Raw genomic sequence first — 17,618 nt, forward strand, 5'->3', positions numbered from 1 at the left:
ACAGCACATGGAGTCAGGGTGACTAATTAGGAAGTTGTAATAAATGGGTGGTGAGGTAATGGTGGCCTAGATTAGGGTGGTGAGATATGGAATATATTGTAAAGGTGGATCCAGTAGAATTTGCTGATGGATTGGATGTGGAATGTAAGAAAAGCATCAAGGGTAACTTCAAGATTGTTGCCTAAACAACTTGGAAAATGGAGTTGGCATTTGCTGAAATCAAGAAGCTGCTGGAAGAATAGATTTGGGGCAAGAAGAAAAGAAGTTCAGTTTGTGAGTAAGTATGAGATGTGCATTAGACATCCAAGTGGCTATATTAAGCAGGCAGTTGGATTTGAGTCTGGAATTCAGAGGGGAAGTCTGGTTAGATATATAAATTAGGGAGTCATTGAAAACCTCTGGAGTTGAGGAGATCAACTAGAAAGTAACTTTAGATAGATAACAAAAGAGGTCCAAAGGGCAAATGCCAGGGCACACTTCTCTCACTGGGAAGATGAGGAGGAGCCGGCAAAAAGAGACTCAGAGGGCTGGCCAGTGAGTAGGGGGAGCATCAAGAATGGTGTCCCGAGGCCCAGGGCATAAAAACTTGAAAGGAGGAGAGGATAGCCAGTCATATTAGATGCTACCAGTAATGATAAAGTAGGTGAGCCTGAGAAGTCAAATTGGTTTGGCACCAGGAAGTTCACCAGGGACCTGTATAAGAATTACTTCCAAGGGAGTAATGATTAGGAGATGGCCTAAAAGAAAATGGAAAGAGAGCAAATGGAGATGGCAAATGTAGACAACTCTTTTGAGGAGTCTTACTACAAAGGGGGAGCAAAAAATAGCATGGTAACTGGAGGTGCGGAGTGAAGGAAAGGTAGGAATCCTTTTATTTCTTTAAAATTAGGAATGTTACATAGTTTTTGTTAATGGGAATGTTACAGTACGGAGGAAAAGTTGGTGATACAGGAAAGGAGGTGGAAGTGTTGGGAACTAGAATAAGTACTTAAATTTATAGAGCAAATAATAGCTGTGTGTGTCATATAGAAACATGAGAGTAAAAGATAATTATATGTACTGATAATCTTGATGACTTAACATTGTTGCATTTTTATCAGAAGTGAAATTCATTCAAAAACTACTCGAGTGCCTACTGTGCAGTACTTTCATTTTTTCCCCTCAAGTAAGCATACAGCGTAGAAGAGGAAATAAATATATAGTAGATACAGGAAGAAATGCAAATTGCTATAGAAGATGGAGAAATATGATTGGATTTTTGAATCAGGAAAGGCTTCACTGGGGAGGTGGTTGTTTTGAGACTGGGAATAATGACATGTACTTGAGTAAATGTAGTGTGGCCTTAGGGCTGGTGTAGCAGATGGTGAGTTAGTGTATGTTCGCTGCCCTATACATTTGTTAGTTACATACATTTTGCAGTGACTTCGCAAGAAGAAGAGAGATCTTGGTTACATCACAATGTGATATACTAAAATTAGAAATTAATGGTATTATTGTGTTTCCCCAAAAATGAGACAGGGTCTTATATATATTTTTCCTCAAGAAGACACCCTAGGGCTTATTTTCAGGGGATGTGTTGTTTTTTTTTAAGTACGGTACAACAATCTACATTTATTCAAATATATTTAAGTCATTGTCTTCTGGAACATCATCATAACTCTCCAAACCCCGAATTCCATCCTGAATTTCTTGCGACTCTATTTCCTTTAGAACCATTGGCCCCAATCTCTCATGTCGAGTAATAGAGCTCTCATGGGGCAGATGAGAAGGGCTGCTTGTCTTCTTTACCACTCTGCAATGAAATGCATGGGTTGTGCAGATACGCTGCGTAGCCAAGCCCATCACTAGGTCTTGTTTTTGGGGTAGGGCTTATATTATGCAAATACTTAGAAATCCTGCTAGGGCTTATTTTATGGGTAGGGTTTATTTTCAGAGAAACACGGTACCTAGCAAAAAGACTTCTGAGAGCTCTGCCAGTTTCTTGTGTCTCTAGGAGTGGATGTCATGAATTCACCTGGTACTTTAATCACTGGGGTTGGAGGTGGGGATGCCACAGAATATTTGGCATGTTTTTCTATTAAAATATATTTATGAATACTTAGCTTTTTAGCGCTAACACTGAAACATTGAGTACACTGATAGATCACGCAAAACGGCTTATGTGGTAGTATTGGGGCCTTTGGGAATCTACTCCATTCTTTTTCAAATCCATTAAAATAACTTTAGGACAATTTGAACATAGTCCACATCTAGTTATTTGAGACCAATGACAAACAGTGTATTATAACTAAGTTCTATATATGAAAGTGTATGTTTAGAATGGTATTTTGAATTTTAGATTCTCAATTTGATAACCTACAGCAGTATTCTGTTATTTTCTACCTTTTTTCTCACTTTCTTCTTTTTTGGACTAGGGAGCTTCTCTCTTGTTGATGCTGAAAACTTACCTTAGTGAAGATGTATTTCAACATGCTATTGTTCTTTACCTGCATAATCACAGCTATGCATCTATTCAAAGCGATGATCTGTGGGATAGCTTCAATGAGGTAAGCAACCTGTATAATTTATTTAGCTCTTACAGAAGGAGGAGAGGAGTTCTTCTGTTTTTATTTTTATCATGTATGTAAAAAGGTTTATATTTTTATCATGTATGTAAAAAGGTTTTATCATGTATGACAACAGTTATTTAAGAGGGGGATGGAACTTAGTACATAAATATTTATGAATAGAGCACTGAATTTAATGTCAAGAAATGTGAGTACTATCCTTATTTGTTGAAAAATATGTGTGTGGCCTGGTAGACCAGAATTTTTATTTTGTACCTCAGTCTCCATTCCTATTTTGTAGGAAAGTTGTCTTCTCTGTATTGATGGATATTACTGTATTTTCATTATTTGATTTTTTTTTTTCAAAAATCTCTTTTCCTGTTTTTATCCTTGTCTAGTTTTCTACCTCCCATTCATGATTCTATACCCTGCTCTATGAATCTCTGGTTTTTTGTGGCCAAGTTCATCTAGAGTAAATGATATATCACAAGCTGACTTCCATGAATCTCATATTGCCCTTAGGTCATTTTATTGTTAGTATTTTGTCATGCTTGCAAATATTCTAACAAGCACTGTAATTAGGTAGAAGTCATGGTTCAAAGCAATGCATAAAGCCAGCCTGCCTCATGCATATAGGCTGACTGCTCAACCCTTATCAGCATTTTAGTTCGTTACCCTGATCTAGACTGATGGTTCTTTAATGCTTTGGAAAATCACAGCCATATTTGAAAATTTGATGAAAGTTCTGGCCATATTCCCAAGAAAAACCACATATGTGCAAGCAAAACATCACACACAGTTTCAAAGTTTTACTGATGCTGGGTGAAGAACCCCTGCTCTAGACCTCTTTCATGTACTCTTTCTGCTTCCTTGCCTTATCTGAATCCTGGTATTTTCTAGCTGTTAACCCTTTGCACAGAAGATATACCTTCCCTACTCTCTGAGTTTTCTTTGAGAAGAGGGGTCAGTCCTTATTATCTAACAGTTGCTTCTAGATCATTGTTTTTTTCTCTGATCACACAGTAGCATTTCAGTTGAAAGCTATTATTTACTTTTTGCTGATTGCTTTATCTCTTGGCATTTAGAACATATTTCTGCATTCCTTACTTACTACAACTTTTGTATCATGGTGTTTTCCTGTTCCAACCTAGTCCCCAACATTATCCTCAGGTTTTTCAGCATCCACATTGCATTAACACAAGTGCATTATATTATGCACTTGCTCCTTTGAGTTCTGCTTCAGACACCCAAAAGCTCCTTGCTTTGGGACAAGCCTATTTTCTTTCCAGTGTCTGGTCCAGAAATAAATATGTCAGAGCCATGAGAAATATAAAATTAATGTTACAATGAATTTGGGACAATTTGCTCCATTCTTTTGCTTTAAATAAATAGACATATGATGATTGAGGTAAGACCTGCCGTGGAGGAGTGTTACTACCAATTTGGGTACATGATGACTTAGTTGCTTGCAATTCCAATCCATATGTAATCTAGAAAAATAATTTGAATCACAAGTTCAATCTACATGCTTTAAAGAAACAGTTGTTCAAAAATTGCTTCTTACCAATTGATACCAGATGTCTTAGGGGCTGTGGGCTTTAGAGGATCTGTGAACCTCTGACACTAGATTCTAAATTTTGTAGATAAGTTCATGTATTTTCTGAGAAAGAAGGTCTGTGACCATTAAAAACATTTACCACTGTTTTCTAGAAAGACTTAAGGTCAAGGTAACTGATCTGTTTGTATTTCACTCTCTGCTAGGTTGCTGCTCCCTGGTTTTCCCACAGTATTAGGTCTTAAAAGACTAACATTTATGAAGGTAAAGGATAAGAGAATAAAGAGAAACCTGGACGTAGGTGATTCACAGGATTGAGTAGCAATGCTTCTGATTCTAGACTATATATCATTGCTCATATCTTCTAAATGGTAGTATTGCAGCTTGAAATTATATTCATACTTTCTTAGGGATTTTAATCTTAATAAATTTCAGAATTTTAATCTTAATGAACTCCCAGTTTGTTAATATATGTGCTACTTTTCAACATAGTGGCTCTTTCACTCCCTTATTTATCATTTAGGTCTGTTCAGGTTACTTTCCTTTCAGCAGTTGCTCATTTACCTTGATTGGAAACGTAAACTCAACATTTGTGCTTTTATGCTGCTTTTGGTTTTTTTTTTTAGATAGGATCTTGCTCTGTTGCCCAGGCAGAGTGCAGTGGCATGGTCATAGCTCACTCCAACCTCAAACTCCTAGGGCTCAAGCGATCCTCTTGCCTCAATCTCCCAAAGTGCTGGGATAACAGGTGTGAGCCACCACACACATCTGCTTCTTTTTCGTATTAACATTAAACACAGTCTTCATAGAATTTGGTAGGGAAAGAGAAGAGTGCTACAGACAAATTAGACTGGGAAATTTTTTTAACTGATTTTTATCTTTAAGCAAAAATAATTTATTCTCTTTTTTGTAGGTCACAAACAAAACGCTAGATGTAAAGAAAATGATGAAAACCTGGACCCTGCAGAAAGGATTTCCTTTAGTGACTGTTCAAAGAAAAGGAAAGGAACTTTCTGTACAACAAGAGAGATTCTTTTTAAATATGAAGCCTGAAATTCAGCCTTCAGATGCAAGGTACATGCCCTCTTTCCACACTTTCTCTTTTATGTACTCGGGTTGAAGTATTTTTAAGTGTTTTTAAATTATAAGTTCTTATGAAACCTAGCAAGATTATCCCTTTCTGAGAATCGCTTGAAAAATTCCACCATCCTGCCCACCTGCCCCTCCCCACCCCCTGCCAAAAGACCCAACAAATCTTGTGTAACTAACTGGAATATTGAAAAGAATAGTAATTTTTTTTTTAATATTTTCTTTTCACAGCTATCTGTGGCATATTCCACTATCCTATGTCACTGAAGGAAGAAATTCTTCAAAATATCAGTCAGTGTCATTACTGGACAAGAAATCAGGTTTGACTATGATTAACACCTTTCTGCTAAGAAATTGGAAATGGCATGATATTAAAAATACAACCACAGAGCAGATAGGAGATTACGCTTTTCAGTGTGCACACTCTGTGAACTGGCTTTATGAATCACATGTATAGATGTGACTAAAATGAGATTGATTCTATGTGTCATGTGCAAAATTGGCCCTTAGTCATGTGAAATAAGGTACAAAAAGTTACAGGAAAATGTGCTGGCAGTAGAACATAACAAATATCTGTGTTTTTATGTCCTAGATAAGTATTTTATGTAACAAAGTAAGAAGTAATAGAGTAGAGCCGTTTCTTACTGTATCCTCTGCTGTCTCCCAGGGTTGGGCTGGGGCAACTACATTTTAACAAGCACCTTTGATGATTCTTATGCATAATAAAGGTTGATTCCTGACCTAGATTTCAAGTAAATAGTTATTACAATATGTCCTTCAGACATAGTATATGTTTTTTGGTAATAAGAAAATAGACCAAAAAAATAAGACAGCAAGGAGGAGGGGCAATAATAAAATGTAAAGGTTGTACATGTTGACCTGCAAGATGCCTATGAAAAGAAGTCAAAATATAGTTTCTGGCCATTTATTTGGTAAGTACCACTGTGACTGCCACACCACATATCCTTTAAATATTAATACATCTTTAAAGAACAAAAGGGTCTTGATTATTTATTTCTAGTTAGTTTTTTTTTCTTTTTTTTTTTTTGGTTTTTTTTTGAGACAGAGTCTCGCTTTGTTCCCCAGGCTAGAGTGAGTGCCCTCTCGTCAGCCTAGCTCACAGCAACCTCAAACTCCTGGGCTCAAGCAATCCTGCTGCCTCAGTCTCCCGAGTAGCTGGGACTAGAGGCATGAGCCACCATGCCCGGCTAATTTTTTCTATATATATTAGTTGGCCAATTAATTTCTTTCTATTTATAGTAGAGACGGGGTCTCGCTCTTGCTCAGGCTGGTTTCAAACTCCTGACCTCGAGCAATCCGCCCTCTTCAGCCTCCCAGAGTGCTAGGATTACAGGCGTGAGCCACCGCGCCCGGCCTTTAGTTAGTTTTTAATAAATATTTTTTACTTAGTTGAAATCATTGTATACAAGTAATTTCTGTATCTTGCCTTTCTTTTTTCAATTATTTATTTATTTATTTTAGAGCTAGGGTCTTGCTATTTTGCCCAGGCTGTCCTCAAACTCCTGAGTAGCTGGGATTACAGGCATGTACCACTGTTCCTGGCTCTTGCCATCTTCTTTTTAAACGTAACATGTACGATAATTTTTTTAACCTTCCCTTACTGTTAGACACTTGCTTTGCCATTTGTCTTTATAAGAAAAAATGCCTCAGTAAAAATCTGGGGTCTTAAATGTTTTTCCACTGTATGAACTTTTTCTTAGGAATGCTTCTCAAAAATGAAAACTGTATTACCTTTTGTGATTTGATCCATAGAAATAAATTGCCCTCCTAGTGTGTGGTAATGGTTGATAATGCTGCCTGGAATATATGAAGGTGCCAGTTTCATTGTAGTTTTACCACAGTGGAGTGTTACAGAAACAGCAGCAATCTCATTATTTAAGTCCTAGGAGCAGTCGATGTCATCAGATCTTTGATAGCATAACTAGAGGTGCAAGGAATCACTGTTTTCTTGATGAAACAAAGCTCTAAACCTTAAGTGGGCCCTGGAAGGATAGTCTCTGATACAAAAGAGAACAACTAACTCCAGCTCCCCATATACTGCAGCACAGGCAAAGCAGGACTGAAACATTTGAAAGAAACCAGTAAGGAAATTTTATAAAACTCCTGATAGTAAATTAATTTTTGATGATATTAGAAATAATTGGACAATGAGAAACCTGCTTTTATTATCTCTTTTTAGGTCAGTTTACATGTGAGCTTTTAAAACTCTTTTCAAGAGTTTAACCCCATAGACTAACTTGTATTTTCCTACGTTAGCCTTCTTAGCCCTTACCTGGCATTCTGTGTGTTCACAGTGCAAAAATTCTTTCAGCAGCTCCAACATGCCACACTGCCTCTTGTCTCTGGGCCTTTGCATTCGTTGTTTCTTCTCCTTGGAGAACACCCTTGTCTCCCCACTTCCTTGATCTACTCCTATTCATTCTTTAGAACTTAGCTCAGCCATTGCTTGTTCCAAGAAGCCTTCCCTCCCCCCAAGACAGGATAGATGGCCTACTTATATTTTTTAATAACATTCTCTACTTCTTCACTTGTGATATTAAGTACTGTTGCACTTATATCTGTCCCCAAATTAGATATATCCCCCATTGAGGGTAGGGATAATGGCTATATGAATCACTTTTGTAAACTTAGCACTCAGTAGGCACACAAAAAATTTATTGAATGAATAAATGTTAGTCTATAATAAAGTGACTCAATTTCAAATATCACTACAAAAAACTCTAGGAAAAGAACATGCAAAGGCTGATGAAATGGTATCTTCTATTGCCCTTCATTTGAAAAGATTCTTAGTAAAAGGTAATATGCAAAATGCACTATAATATAATTGGTTTACTCTAGAGCTGGAACTGGGCCAATATATGATGAAAGCATGTCTGTTACTTCCTCTTCTCAACTGTGTTATTTCCCTTGCTGCTGCTGCTGCTGCTGCTGCTGCTGCTGCTGCTGCTGCTGCTGCTGCTGCTGCTGCTTTAATTCCTGCCAGTTCAGGTTTTGAGTCCACATTGAAAACGTTCTGTCCTTACAAAAAATGGCCCTGAAGACAGTAGAGTCTTCTTGGTTCCTAATGCTCCTCCAATGAGAATTACCATTATTTTAATTACATTTTCAATTTTTCTGTTCCCAAAAAAAATATAGCAAAGAGGGTGACTTCAGGCATATTTTTATGACATTTGACTTTAGTGCTGTGTATTATCTTGATGCTTGATGGTTTGTTAAATCTATAGTATATTTTCATGTGTTCTAATTCCAGGATTGCTGAGTTAGTCCATTAGTTCAGTCATATTTAGGAGTTATATTTAGTCAATATCTTTGTCAGTTTTCCTCACATACATGAATATTTTTTTTACATACAGGAATTTTGAACAATTAATATTTGTTGTGCATAAGAAAAGCTGGAATGGGCCATTTTTCCAGGCCGCATATTGAGAGAATTATACCTTAAAAAGTTTCCCTCTTCCTTTCTTCCTCCCCCATCTCTTTTATCCACATCTTACTTAGACCTATGATCTTTTACTATAGGAGATTTTCATATTAAATCTAACTTAAAACATTTATGTTTCTGAAAGGATATTGATGTACCAGAAACATTGTTGTGAAACTAAAAGACAGATCATTGGAGAGAAAGGCAATTGGAAAGAAAGAAGGAGAGGCATGCAGTAATTAAAATATTTATCATGTGCCATTCTCAGCTCTTGCTTTTTTCCCCCTAATAAAATAAAGGAGGAAGAAAGGGGCATTGGAAAAGGGAATCCGTTGAACAAAGGGGTATGCAGTTCAACTGCATGTATCATTCTAGTCCTCTAGAGCAAACTGGACAAGAAGTTTTGTAACTTTGTAGTAAAAACATGTTTTTTGTTGGAGTACTTTAAAGTTTCTTTGTAAAACAGTAGTTGATTTTCATAGCTCATTGACAAATGTTTCTTTAAAATCACTATTAGATTACTTCATCTGGGCTTTTGACATGTTAGATTGGAGTTGCTCTCTCTTTTTTACTATTTAATGGACTGTGAAAATTGAACCGTTAATCTGTTAATGATTATAATAAATTAAAAACATATGAGGCTAGTCTCATCCACATTTGAACTGCAGGATGTAGTTACCTCCCTTGTGTGTAAAGCTATTGTTTTTTTGATACCTGTGGTTTTAAGGTCCTCCATCTGATCATTCAAAAAACCTGAAAGAGGCTAACATGTTGAATTTTTAAATGGTAAGTCTCTTTCTTTGTGCTATTGGCTGCACTGCTTTATGTCCTGTCGTCTTGATGACAGTAATAATTTCATGTACACTCGCAGCTGCAACTCCCCTCTCTACTATCTGGACTTGGCAGGGTTAACAAGATGCCAAGTTGCTTATCAGCCAAGATACTCTGTATTTCAATATTTTTCTGCACCCATCCTGTGGACCAATTGCCATATTTAGCATTCCTTGTTTCCTTTTTTAGGCAAGGGAGACTTGGTGCTCTGTAGCCTTTCTTCACAAGGTCCTTTCTTGATAAAAGCTCTGTAGGAAATTGTGTTTGGTGATGTGGAGAGTGTTGACATTTTTGAATTAGCTAATGATAAAGTTAATTTCATTAGTCATAGGTTTGTTAAAAATGGCTCCAGCTTGGAGCAGGAACTGTTGCTGTCACATATATTCCTTAAAGCTGTATTCTGCCCCAGAAAAAGGAATAAGCCCTATATAATTGGTCTTTCCCATTTGTTGCTATATCAACAATATAACAGAAATCAGTATGTAATTTTTTAATGAAAATTATCAGCTTGGCCAGGCACGCTGGCTCACACCTATAATCCTAGCACTCTGGAAGGCCAAGGTGGGAAGATCACTTGAGCTCAAGAGTTCAAGACCAGCTTGAGCAAGAGCAAGATCCTGTCTCTACTAAAAACAGAAAAAATTAGCCAGGCATGGTGGTATGCACTTATAGTTCCAGCTATATGGGAAGCTGAGGCAGGAGGATCACTTGAGCCCAGGAGTTTGAGGTTGCAGTGAGCTATGATGATGCCCCTATACTCTAGCCAGGCAACAGAGTAAGACTCCTCTGTCTCCCCCCACCTAAAAAAAAAAAAAAGAATTATTAGCTCATTAGCTTATATGTCCTGTTTAGACGTGAGCAGAATGTCTTTTCATTTTAAACATCTTTTGCAGTACCAATAGAATTAGAATAACAAAGATATTAAGAGAATCTGATATTTTTGAATAATTCATGCTTTTGAGATTGACACACTGTACTAATGTATAACCCCCTTGGGCTTAAAACATGTTTCTAAGACATTTACTATACAAAAAACTTCAGGCCGGGCGCGGTGGCTCACGCCTGTAATCCTAGCACTCTGGGAGGCCGAGGCGGGCGGATTGCTCAAGGTCAGGAGTTCAAAACCAACCTGAGCGAGACCCCGTCTCTACCATAAAAATAGAAAGAAATTAATTGGCCAACTAATATATATATATATATAAAAATCAGCCGGGCATGGTGGCTTGTGCCTGTAGTCCCAGCTACTCGGGAGGCTGAGGCAGGAGGATCACTTGAGCCCAGGAGTTTGAGGTTGCTGTGAGCTAGGCTGACGCCACGGCACTCACTCTAGCCTAGGCAAGAAAGCGAGACTCTGTCTCAAAAAAAAAAAAAAAAAAAAAACTTCAGCATGTAATTATGATAGTGAACATATTTAAATAGCCTAAATGTTTCAAAATAGGAAACTATGGTTAAACTGTGATAGATCTTGAAATAGAATATTATGAAGATATTTGAACACTGCATATAAGACAATGGAAAAATGTTGGGGGGAAACTTACAGATGAGAAAAGATTAAAATACATATAGATCTTCTATATGAAATATTAAATCTATTAAAACATGTACAATAAAAATCTTGGCAGGAAATACACCGCAAAATGCTAACGTTGTCTGAGATTAGATTATTTTTCTTTATTCTTTTTCTTATAATTCTAAAACTGCAAAAAGGATTCATTAATTTAAAATGGGGGGAGAAACATAACTATCTGTAACCTTTATTTGGATTTCATTTTAAACTATCTTCCATGACATAGTCTTTTATTTGTTCACTTATTCACTAATTCAACAAGTATTTTTTGGGCACCTGCTAGGTACATTGTTCTAGGGGCTGAGGCTTTATCAGTGAGCAAAATAGTAAGCTCATGGAGCTTATATTCTAATAAATAATAAACCTCAAGATGCTTAGAAGCATACCCCTATTATATTAAATCCACATTCCTGTCACCAACTTTGAAGGACATTTCTTGATTAGTAATTCTGAGAATTTCTAAAATTCATATGTGTATTTTATAGTCAGATAGTTCTTTATGTTTTGGGCATTAGTTGAAATAATTCCATAATTCTCTCAGCATTTATATATGTAATGGTAGGGATCTGAAAAGTACATGTCACTTTTCTATTACTTTAACTCAGTTATTTCTTATTTGTTCCTAATGAAATCATAAGCCTTCCCTACTGCTTATTTTGCCAGCTTCGAGAATTATGTGACTTTTCCAAATGGCTTTGTTTGTTCTTCCTTTGCTAACCTAATGAATGACATAAACTGAGATGGAACACATTATATATAGTTCTCTCCCTGTTTTTCCCTGCTGCCCCATCCTACACACACTTTCCCTTTCTCCCGCCTTCTCTTCTCCAGCCATAAGGAACCTCCCACTGAACTAGGAGCAGCCAGTTCAGTGCACGGGTACCACGTACACTTTTCCTCTGGGCCTTGAGCACTTGAGGTCTCTACTGTACCTTCCTCACATAGCTAACACCTAAATGTCCTGAGGTCTCTTGGAATAATGACAACTTAGTAGTAGTTCCAACTACTTGGGAGGCTGAGGCAGGAGGATGACTTGAGCCCAAAGAGTTAGAGTCCAGCCTGGCACCATAGCAAGGCCCCTATATCTTAAAAATATAACAATGAAAAAAAAAAAAAGAAAAGCTGTCATTTCTTTCAAGAAGCCTCTCCTGACCTTCGTCAGGGAATAAAGCATTTCTTCCATGTACTTCCATTCAATACTATATTTTCTTTCTCTATCAATAGCACTTAATGATATTATGCTTGCCTGGTTACTTTAGACTGTGAGATCCATAATAGCAGAGATATATCTGCTTTGTTCACCATTTGATTTCCAGTGCTTAGCCTAAAGCCAATGATGCATAATACATATATAATTGTTAAGTGAATGTGGTGACCTTTACTGACATGAAAATAACTGCAGTGGGAGGCAGGCATTTAGTTTCTTACCAGAATGATCAAATATAAACCATATTAACTTTGGATCTAACAAAGCATTCATTTAACTTTTTTTCTTACCCTGTTGTCCTCTCTCGTTTTTTGGTCTCTATTAGGTGTCATCAATCTTACAGAAGAAGTGCAGTGGGTCAAAGTCAACATAAACATGGATGGCTATTATATTGTACATTATGCAGATGATGACTGGGAAGCACTAATCAAACAGTTGAAAATAAACCCTTATGTTCTGAGTGACAGGGACCGAGCCAACCTTATCAACAACATCTTTGAACTTGCAGGGTAGAGTATACTTGGCTTGGGTTTGATTTGTGTTGTTTTGTTTTAAACAGGTCTATTGAGGTAAAGAACATTTATGAAAAACAGTTTGAAAGAACAAGCATGTGTTGGCACAATTCATTTTGGAGGACTGGGAAAATATAAGACATGTTCTTTGCCTCCAGGGACTTTATAATCTTATTTAGAAACATCAGCTACAAACATATTGAACAGTTAAATTACATAAAACAAGACATTTAATAACAATTCGAGACTAGATACCAAAAAATGGGACACGGATTTTGCTGAATAAATTGATTTAGGAGTTCAGGCATTATTTTATTTCGCAAGAAAATTTTTTTCAAGCAGCAGCCGGTTTAAGCATAAAGTTTTATGCTTACCTGTTGGTTTTAAGGTCACGTCTCTGATAGTGGGAGCCTCCTTATCTGTGTACTGCTTGCCTCCCCAACCACTTTACGTCTTACAGAATCCCAAAGTTGAGAACGGCAGTGACCTCGTGTAAAGATATAATCCGAATAGAGTATTACCACGTGGATCAGTAATAGGCTTAGAAACACAAGAAATACTCAAGCGTATTCCTTCTGACCACTCTTGACCGTATCATTTTGGTTCATTTTCTATGAAGTGACCTTATATCATCTCAGCCATCACTGTCGTTATTTCTTTAAATGGTTAATTTAAACATACCCAGTACAAATTCACAATAGACTTTGCCTTAACAAATTTGACAAACAAATTCCAACACAACCAACGATTTGTTTTTCTGATTCAGATACTCTCTATGCTACACCCTTCTCCCCTGGTAAATTTAAGCAATTAGTAAATAAAATTAGTACTTTCATCTTTTCTCACCCAAGAGATTGCAAGACTTTTGCTGAGCCAGTAGCAATTTACAGAAGACTTAAAGAATAAAAACAAGCTATTGTTGAGGTTTATCTTTCTCCTGAAATGCATCTTTTACCTTGGGTCATGTGAACTTAATCAAAAATAATATTTAGTCTAACTTTACAGAATGCTACGCTAAGTTTAAATTTTCGGTTTCCAAGACTTGCCATCTACCCATAAAGTTTTACTCTCAGCATGCATAAGTTCTGTGTGTCTGCATATTTACTTTTCCTGTTCTTTTATCCTTTAGCCTAGGCAAGGTACATCTCCGGAGGGCCTTTGATTTGATTGATTATCTTGGAAATGAAAACCGTACTGCACCCATCACTGAAGCCCTGTTCCAAACAGGCCTCATCTATAACCTCCTTGAAAAACTGGGATACATGGATCTAGCCTCAAGACTGATAGTAAGTCTGCCTTTTTGCCAGCTTCTCTTGTTTCTTGCCTTTAATATTGTCATCCGTGGTTCCATTCATCCAGTAATGAGCTGAAAAACCAACCAGTTAAATTCTATTTTCTTTACTTTCCTGGTTGTGAAACCTTTGAATCAAAATGTCACTGCCTACCATGAAGAGTTGATAAAGGCTTAGTGTGATATGGTCTTGTTTGAATATCAAAATATAGACTTTTGGCAATGCTATCAAAATGGGGTCACATGAAAACAATATTTCTCTATTCAATTTCTATTTTTATATAATAAATACTTGAAATAGGACCTTTTGCAAAATAGATCTCCGCATTAATTTTCCAGTGGTCGTAAAATTTAAGTTAGTTTGTATTGAGAATATTCTGTTTAGGAGCTCTTGCTGATGGGCATCTAAAGGATGATAATGATGCTGGTGGATTTAAGTTTCTCTGCAAAGCATTCAAGGAGTCTTAGTATTGGAGACTGTTTTACCTGTCTTAAAACCAATTGCCTGATCTGAATAGTATCTTGTTATTTTAGATACATTCAGTATTAAACTATTGACTGAGTCTTTAAAAACTTTGATAGAGTGAAAAATTCTTCATTTTATCTAATTTTCTGAATCAGCACATTCTGACAAAAGAGTTTGCATTATAAATACTAGTCAGGTTTTTCAGGGACCCAGGCAAAAGGCAGCTTTCAGAAAAAGGAACAAAGTATTGGACCAGAAATTAGAGTAAGTTTTTGGGGGTTTGGGTATCCTCACTAGTAAAAGGGAAGGTCTCGATTAAGTCGTTTTAAAAAAAAAATAACCTCCTTTCTGCCTCTATTATTATTCTACTGTGCATCTCTTGTGATTAGTTCTCTCATCACATACATGGTTTTTAGTGGAGGAAGGGATACAGCACAGATTGGCCATATGGAGCTTGAAGAGTACCCTTCCCCACCAGTTTCTGCACTGACCCAAAGGAGGTGTGCCCTCTCTACCCATGAGTGAGATGCTTAAGTTAGATGATTTCTGAGCTCTCTTATAATGGTTAATATTTTTATTATTTTCTATTTCATAAGGCTTTCAACTAGCAGGCTTAATAAAAACCAGTGCCTGAAACATGACCTGGCCCATAGTGATTGATACTCAGTAAATGTTGAATGAATAAATGAGTGAAACACATCAGAAACAATTGCATTTGAGTGCTTATTATATCCTATACATTGTGGTTAGTGCTTGATGTAGATTACCTCATTTAATCTTCACACAATGCCAAAATAGATATTTCTACCTCCATTAGATAAATGAGAAGACTAAATGACTTTTCCAACATCACTTACCTAGTAAATTATAAAGCTAAGAGTCAAACCCAGATTAGTTTTACTTGAAAGCCTACTCTTTGCCTTATGTTGCCATATTAGTGTTCTAGCAATATCATCTTTGCAGCATTCTTTGTGTTGGAAAAATTAAAGCTTGCTTTCTTGATACCATTTTTTTTCTTTTTAATACTGAGACTTTTTATATTAAAACAGCTTGAAAAGCTTATAGGCCATGCATTTAAGGCTTTAAATAATAGACCCACATCTAGTTGTTCTCTTGAAAATGAAGCTGTCAACTTATGAGATTTTTTTAATGTCTGAAATATTAATAACTATATTTTTACAGTATTTGGGGGCATTAGTTCAGGTACTGTTGATGGACATCTGGGTGTTTGTAGTTTGGAGCTATCATGAATATCACTGCTATGAATATTCTTTTACATGTCTTTGGTATGAATTTCTTTGGGGTACATGTCTGGAAATGGAATTATTGAGTCATAACATTTACATAGTTAATGCTGCACTATCAAAGCTTTTCAAAATTGTACCAATTTACACTCCCGTATGAGAATTCTAGTTGCTCTATACCCTTGCTGTTAACTTAATTATTGACAGTAAATCTTTTTTCTTTTAGCCACTCAAATGGGTACTTAGTAGTATTGTAATTTTGGCTTTAATTTTCATTTTCCTACTGACTAGTGAAGATGAATTTCTTTTTGATATGTTTATTGACCATTGGATATTCTTTTGTGAAGTACCCAAGTCTTTAGCTTATTTTAATTGTCTGCCTTTTTCTTATTGATCTATAAGCAGTCAAATCAAATTTGCATATTCTACACATAAATCCTTTGTTATATTTACAAATATCTTCTATTCTGTATTGCTTTTTACTCTCTTATGGAGATTTTTGGTTAATGTAAATTCTTAATGTTAATGTATATAAAATATTTGCCTACCCCCAGATATTCTGTGTTCTCTTCTAAAAAATTTATTATTTTACCTTTTACATTTTGATCTATGATCCATCTGGAATTGATTTTTGTGTATGGTGTGAGATAGACACCAAGATTCTTTTTTTACAATATGCTATCCAGTTATCTCAGTGACAGTTTATTTTATCACATATGTATATTTTTAATTCTAGATTTATTTTGGACGTAATTAGTGTCATATCAAGACTATGTGAGATAGCATATTAATTTCCTAGGGCTGCCATTATAAATTCACAAACTTGATGCCTTAAAATAACAGAAATTTATTCTCTCATAGTTCTGGAGGCTAGAAGGCCGAAATCGAGGTGATGGCAGGATAGGGTTTTTTCCTTCTGAGGAAGAATGTGTTCCGTGTCTCTCTCCTAGCTCAGGTGGTTGCCAGCAGTCCTTGTTTCCTAGGCTTGCGGATGCATCATTCCAATCTCTACTTCTGTCAATGTGATGTTTTCCCTGTGTTTTGGGGTCCAAGTTTCCCTGCTCTTATGAGGACACCAGTCATTGGATTAGGACCTCAGTAATTCAGTATGACCTCATCTTAACTTGATGGCATCTGCAAAGACCCTATTCCCAAATAAGGCCATAATCACAGGTTGCAGGCAGACATGAAATTTGGGGTGGGGGCGGGGAGACATTATTCAACCTAGTACAGGTAGCAATAAGATTAGTACATCTCACCTTTTTTCACTATCTGAGGGCAGTGTTGGTTCTGAAATATACCTAAGAGGAAGCAGAATATCTGCCTACCCTGAAGCTGCCCAGCTAGTTAAATTTCATAATGGCAGAAGCCATTCTTCCCCAACTCACTTTGTTAACTCTGTTTAGGGCTTAGTTGTCAGGAAGCACTTGATGCTTACCTCAAGCTGTCCCTGTGCTGAAAATACAGATGCTAAAGTCAAATACAGATGCTAAAGTTCAAGGAGTTGCACCTTTGGAGCAGTTTCATATTGATGCCCGAGTAACTCTTCTTCCCACTTTCACTGCATATTCATCCTGGATGATTTCCAGTTTTCTGGGCAGGTATGTGTTTATTAGGAACATATGTCAGGATAGGATCTAGGGGACTGATGGGTAGAAGACAAGAGCAGGAGGCTTAGTATGTGTTTCTAAGATCAGGGGCCCTTTTAGTGCCGTAGGTCTTTGTATTGTTAGCTAAAAGCCAAGTTAGCTCTACTTCATCAAGAGGGAGAACCTGTCTCCTAAAAATTCTTATTCTAATATTAAGGCATTTTGATAGCATCAAAACTCTCAAACTATGACACCTGACACTCTGTAGTTAGGAATTGG

At 36.6% G+C, this 17,618-nt stretch overlaps 1 protein-coding gene across 2 annotated transcripts in view; it reads left to right on the forward strand.

Annotated features, from left to right (window-relative positions):
• The window catches only part of LNPEP (leucyl and cystinyl aminopeptidase), a 95,149-nt gene that overhangs the window by 60,643 nt on the left and 16,888 nt on the right, over nt 1-17,618 (forward strand). For both annotated transcript variants that reach the window (XM_012773726.2, XM_012773742.3), the window contains exons 9-13: nt 2,415-2,546; nt 5,015-5,175; nt 5,422-5,510; nt 12,563-12,746; nt 13,879-14,035. In XM_012773726.2, coding sequence (XP_012629180.2) covers nt 2,415-2,546; nt 5,015-5,175; nt 5,422-5,510; nt 12,563-12,746; nt 13,879-14,035 — 723 coding nt within the window. The remainder of the gene's footprint in view (nt 1-2,414; nt 2,547-5,014; nt 5,176-5,421; nt 5,511-12,562; nt 12,747-13,878; nt 14,036-17,618) is intronic.

Source organism: Microcebus murinus, chromosome 11 (assembly GCF_040939455.1).
Source record: "Microcebus murinus isolate Inina chromosome 11, M.murinus_Inina_mat1.0, whole genome shotgun sequence".
Classification (NCBI taxonomy): Eukaryota; Metazoa; Chordata; class Mammalia; order Primates; family Cheirogaleidae; genus Microcebus; species Microcebus murinus.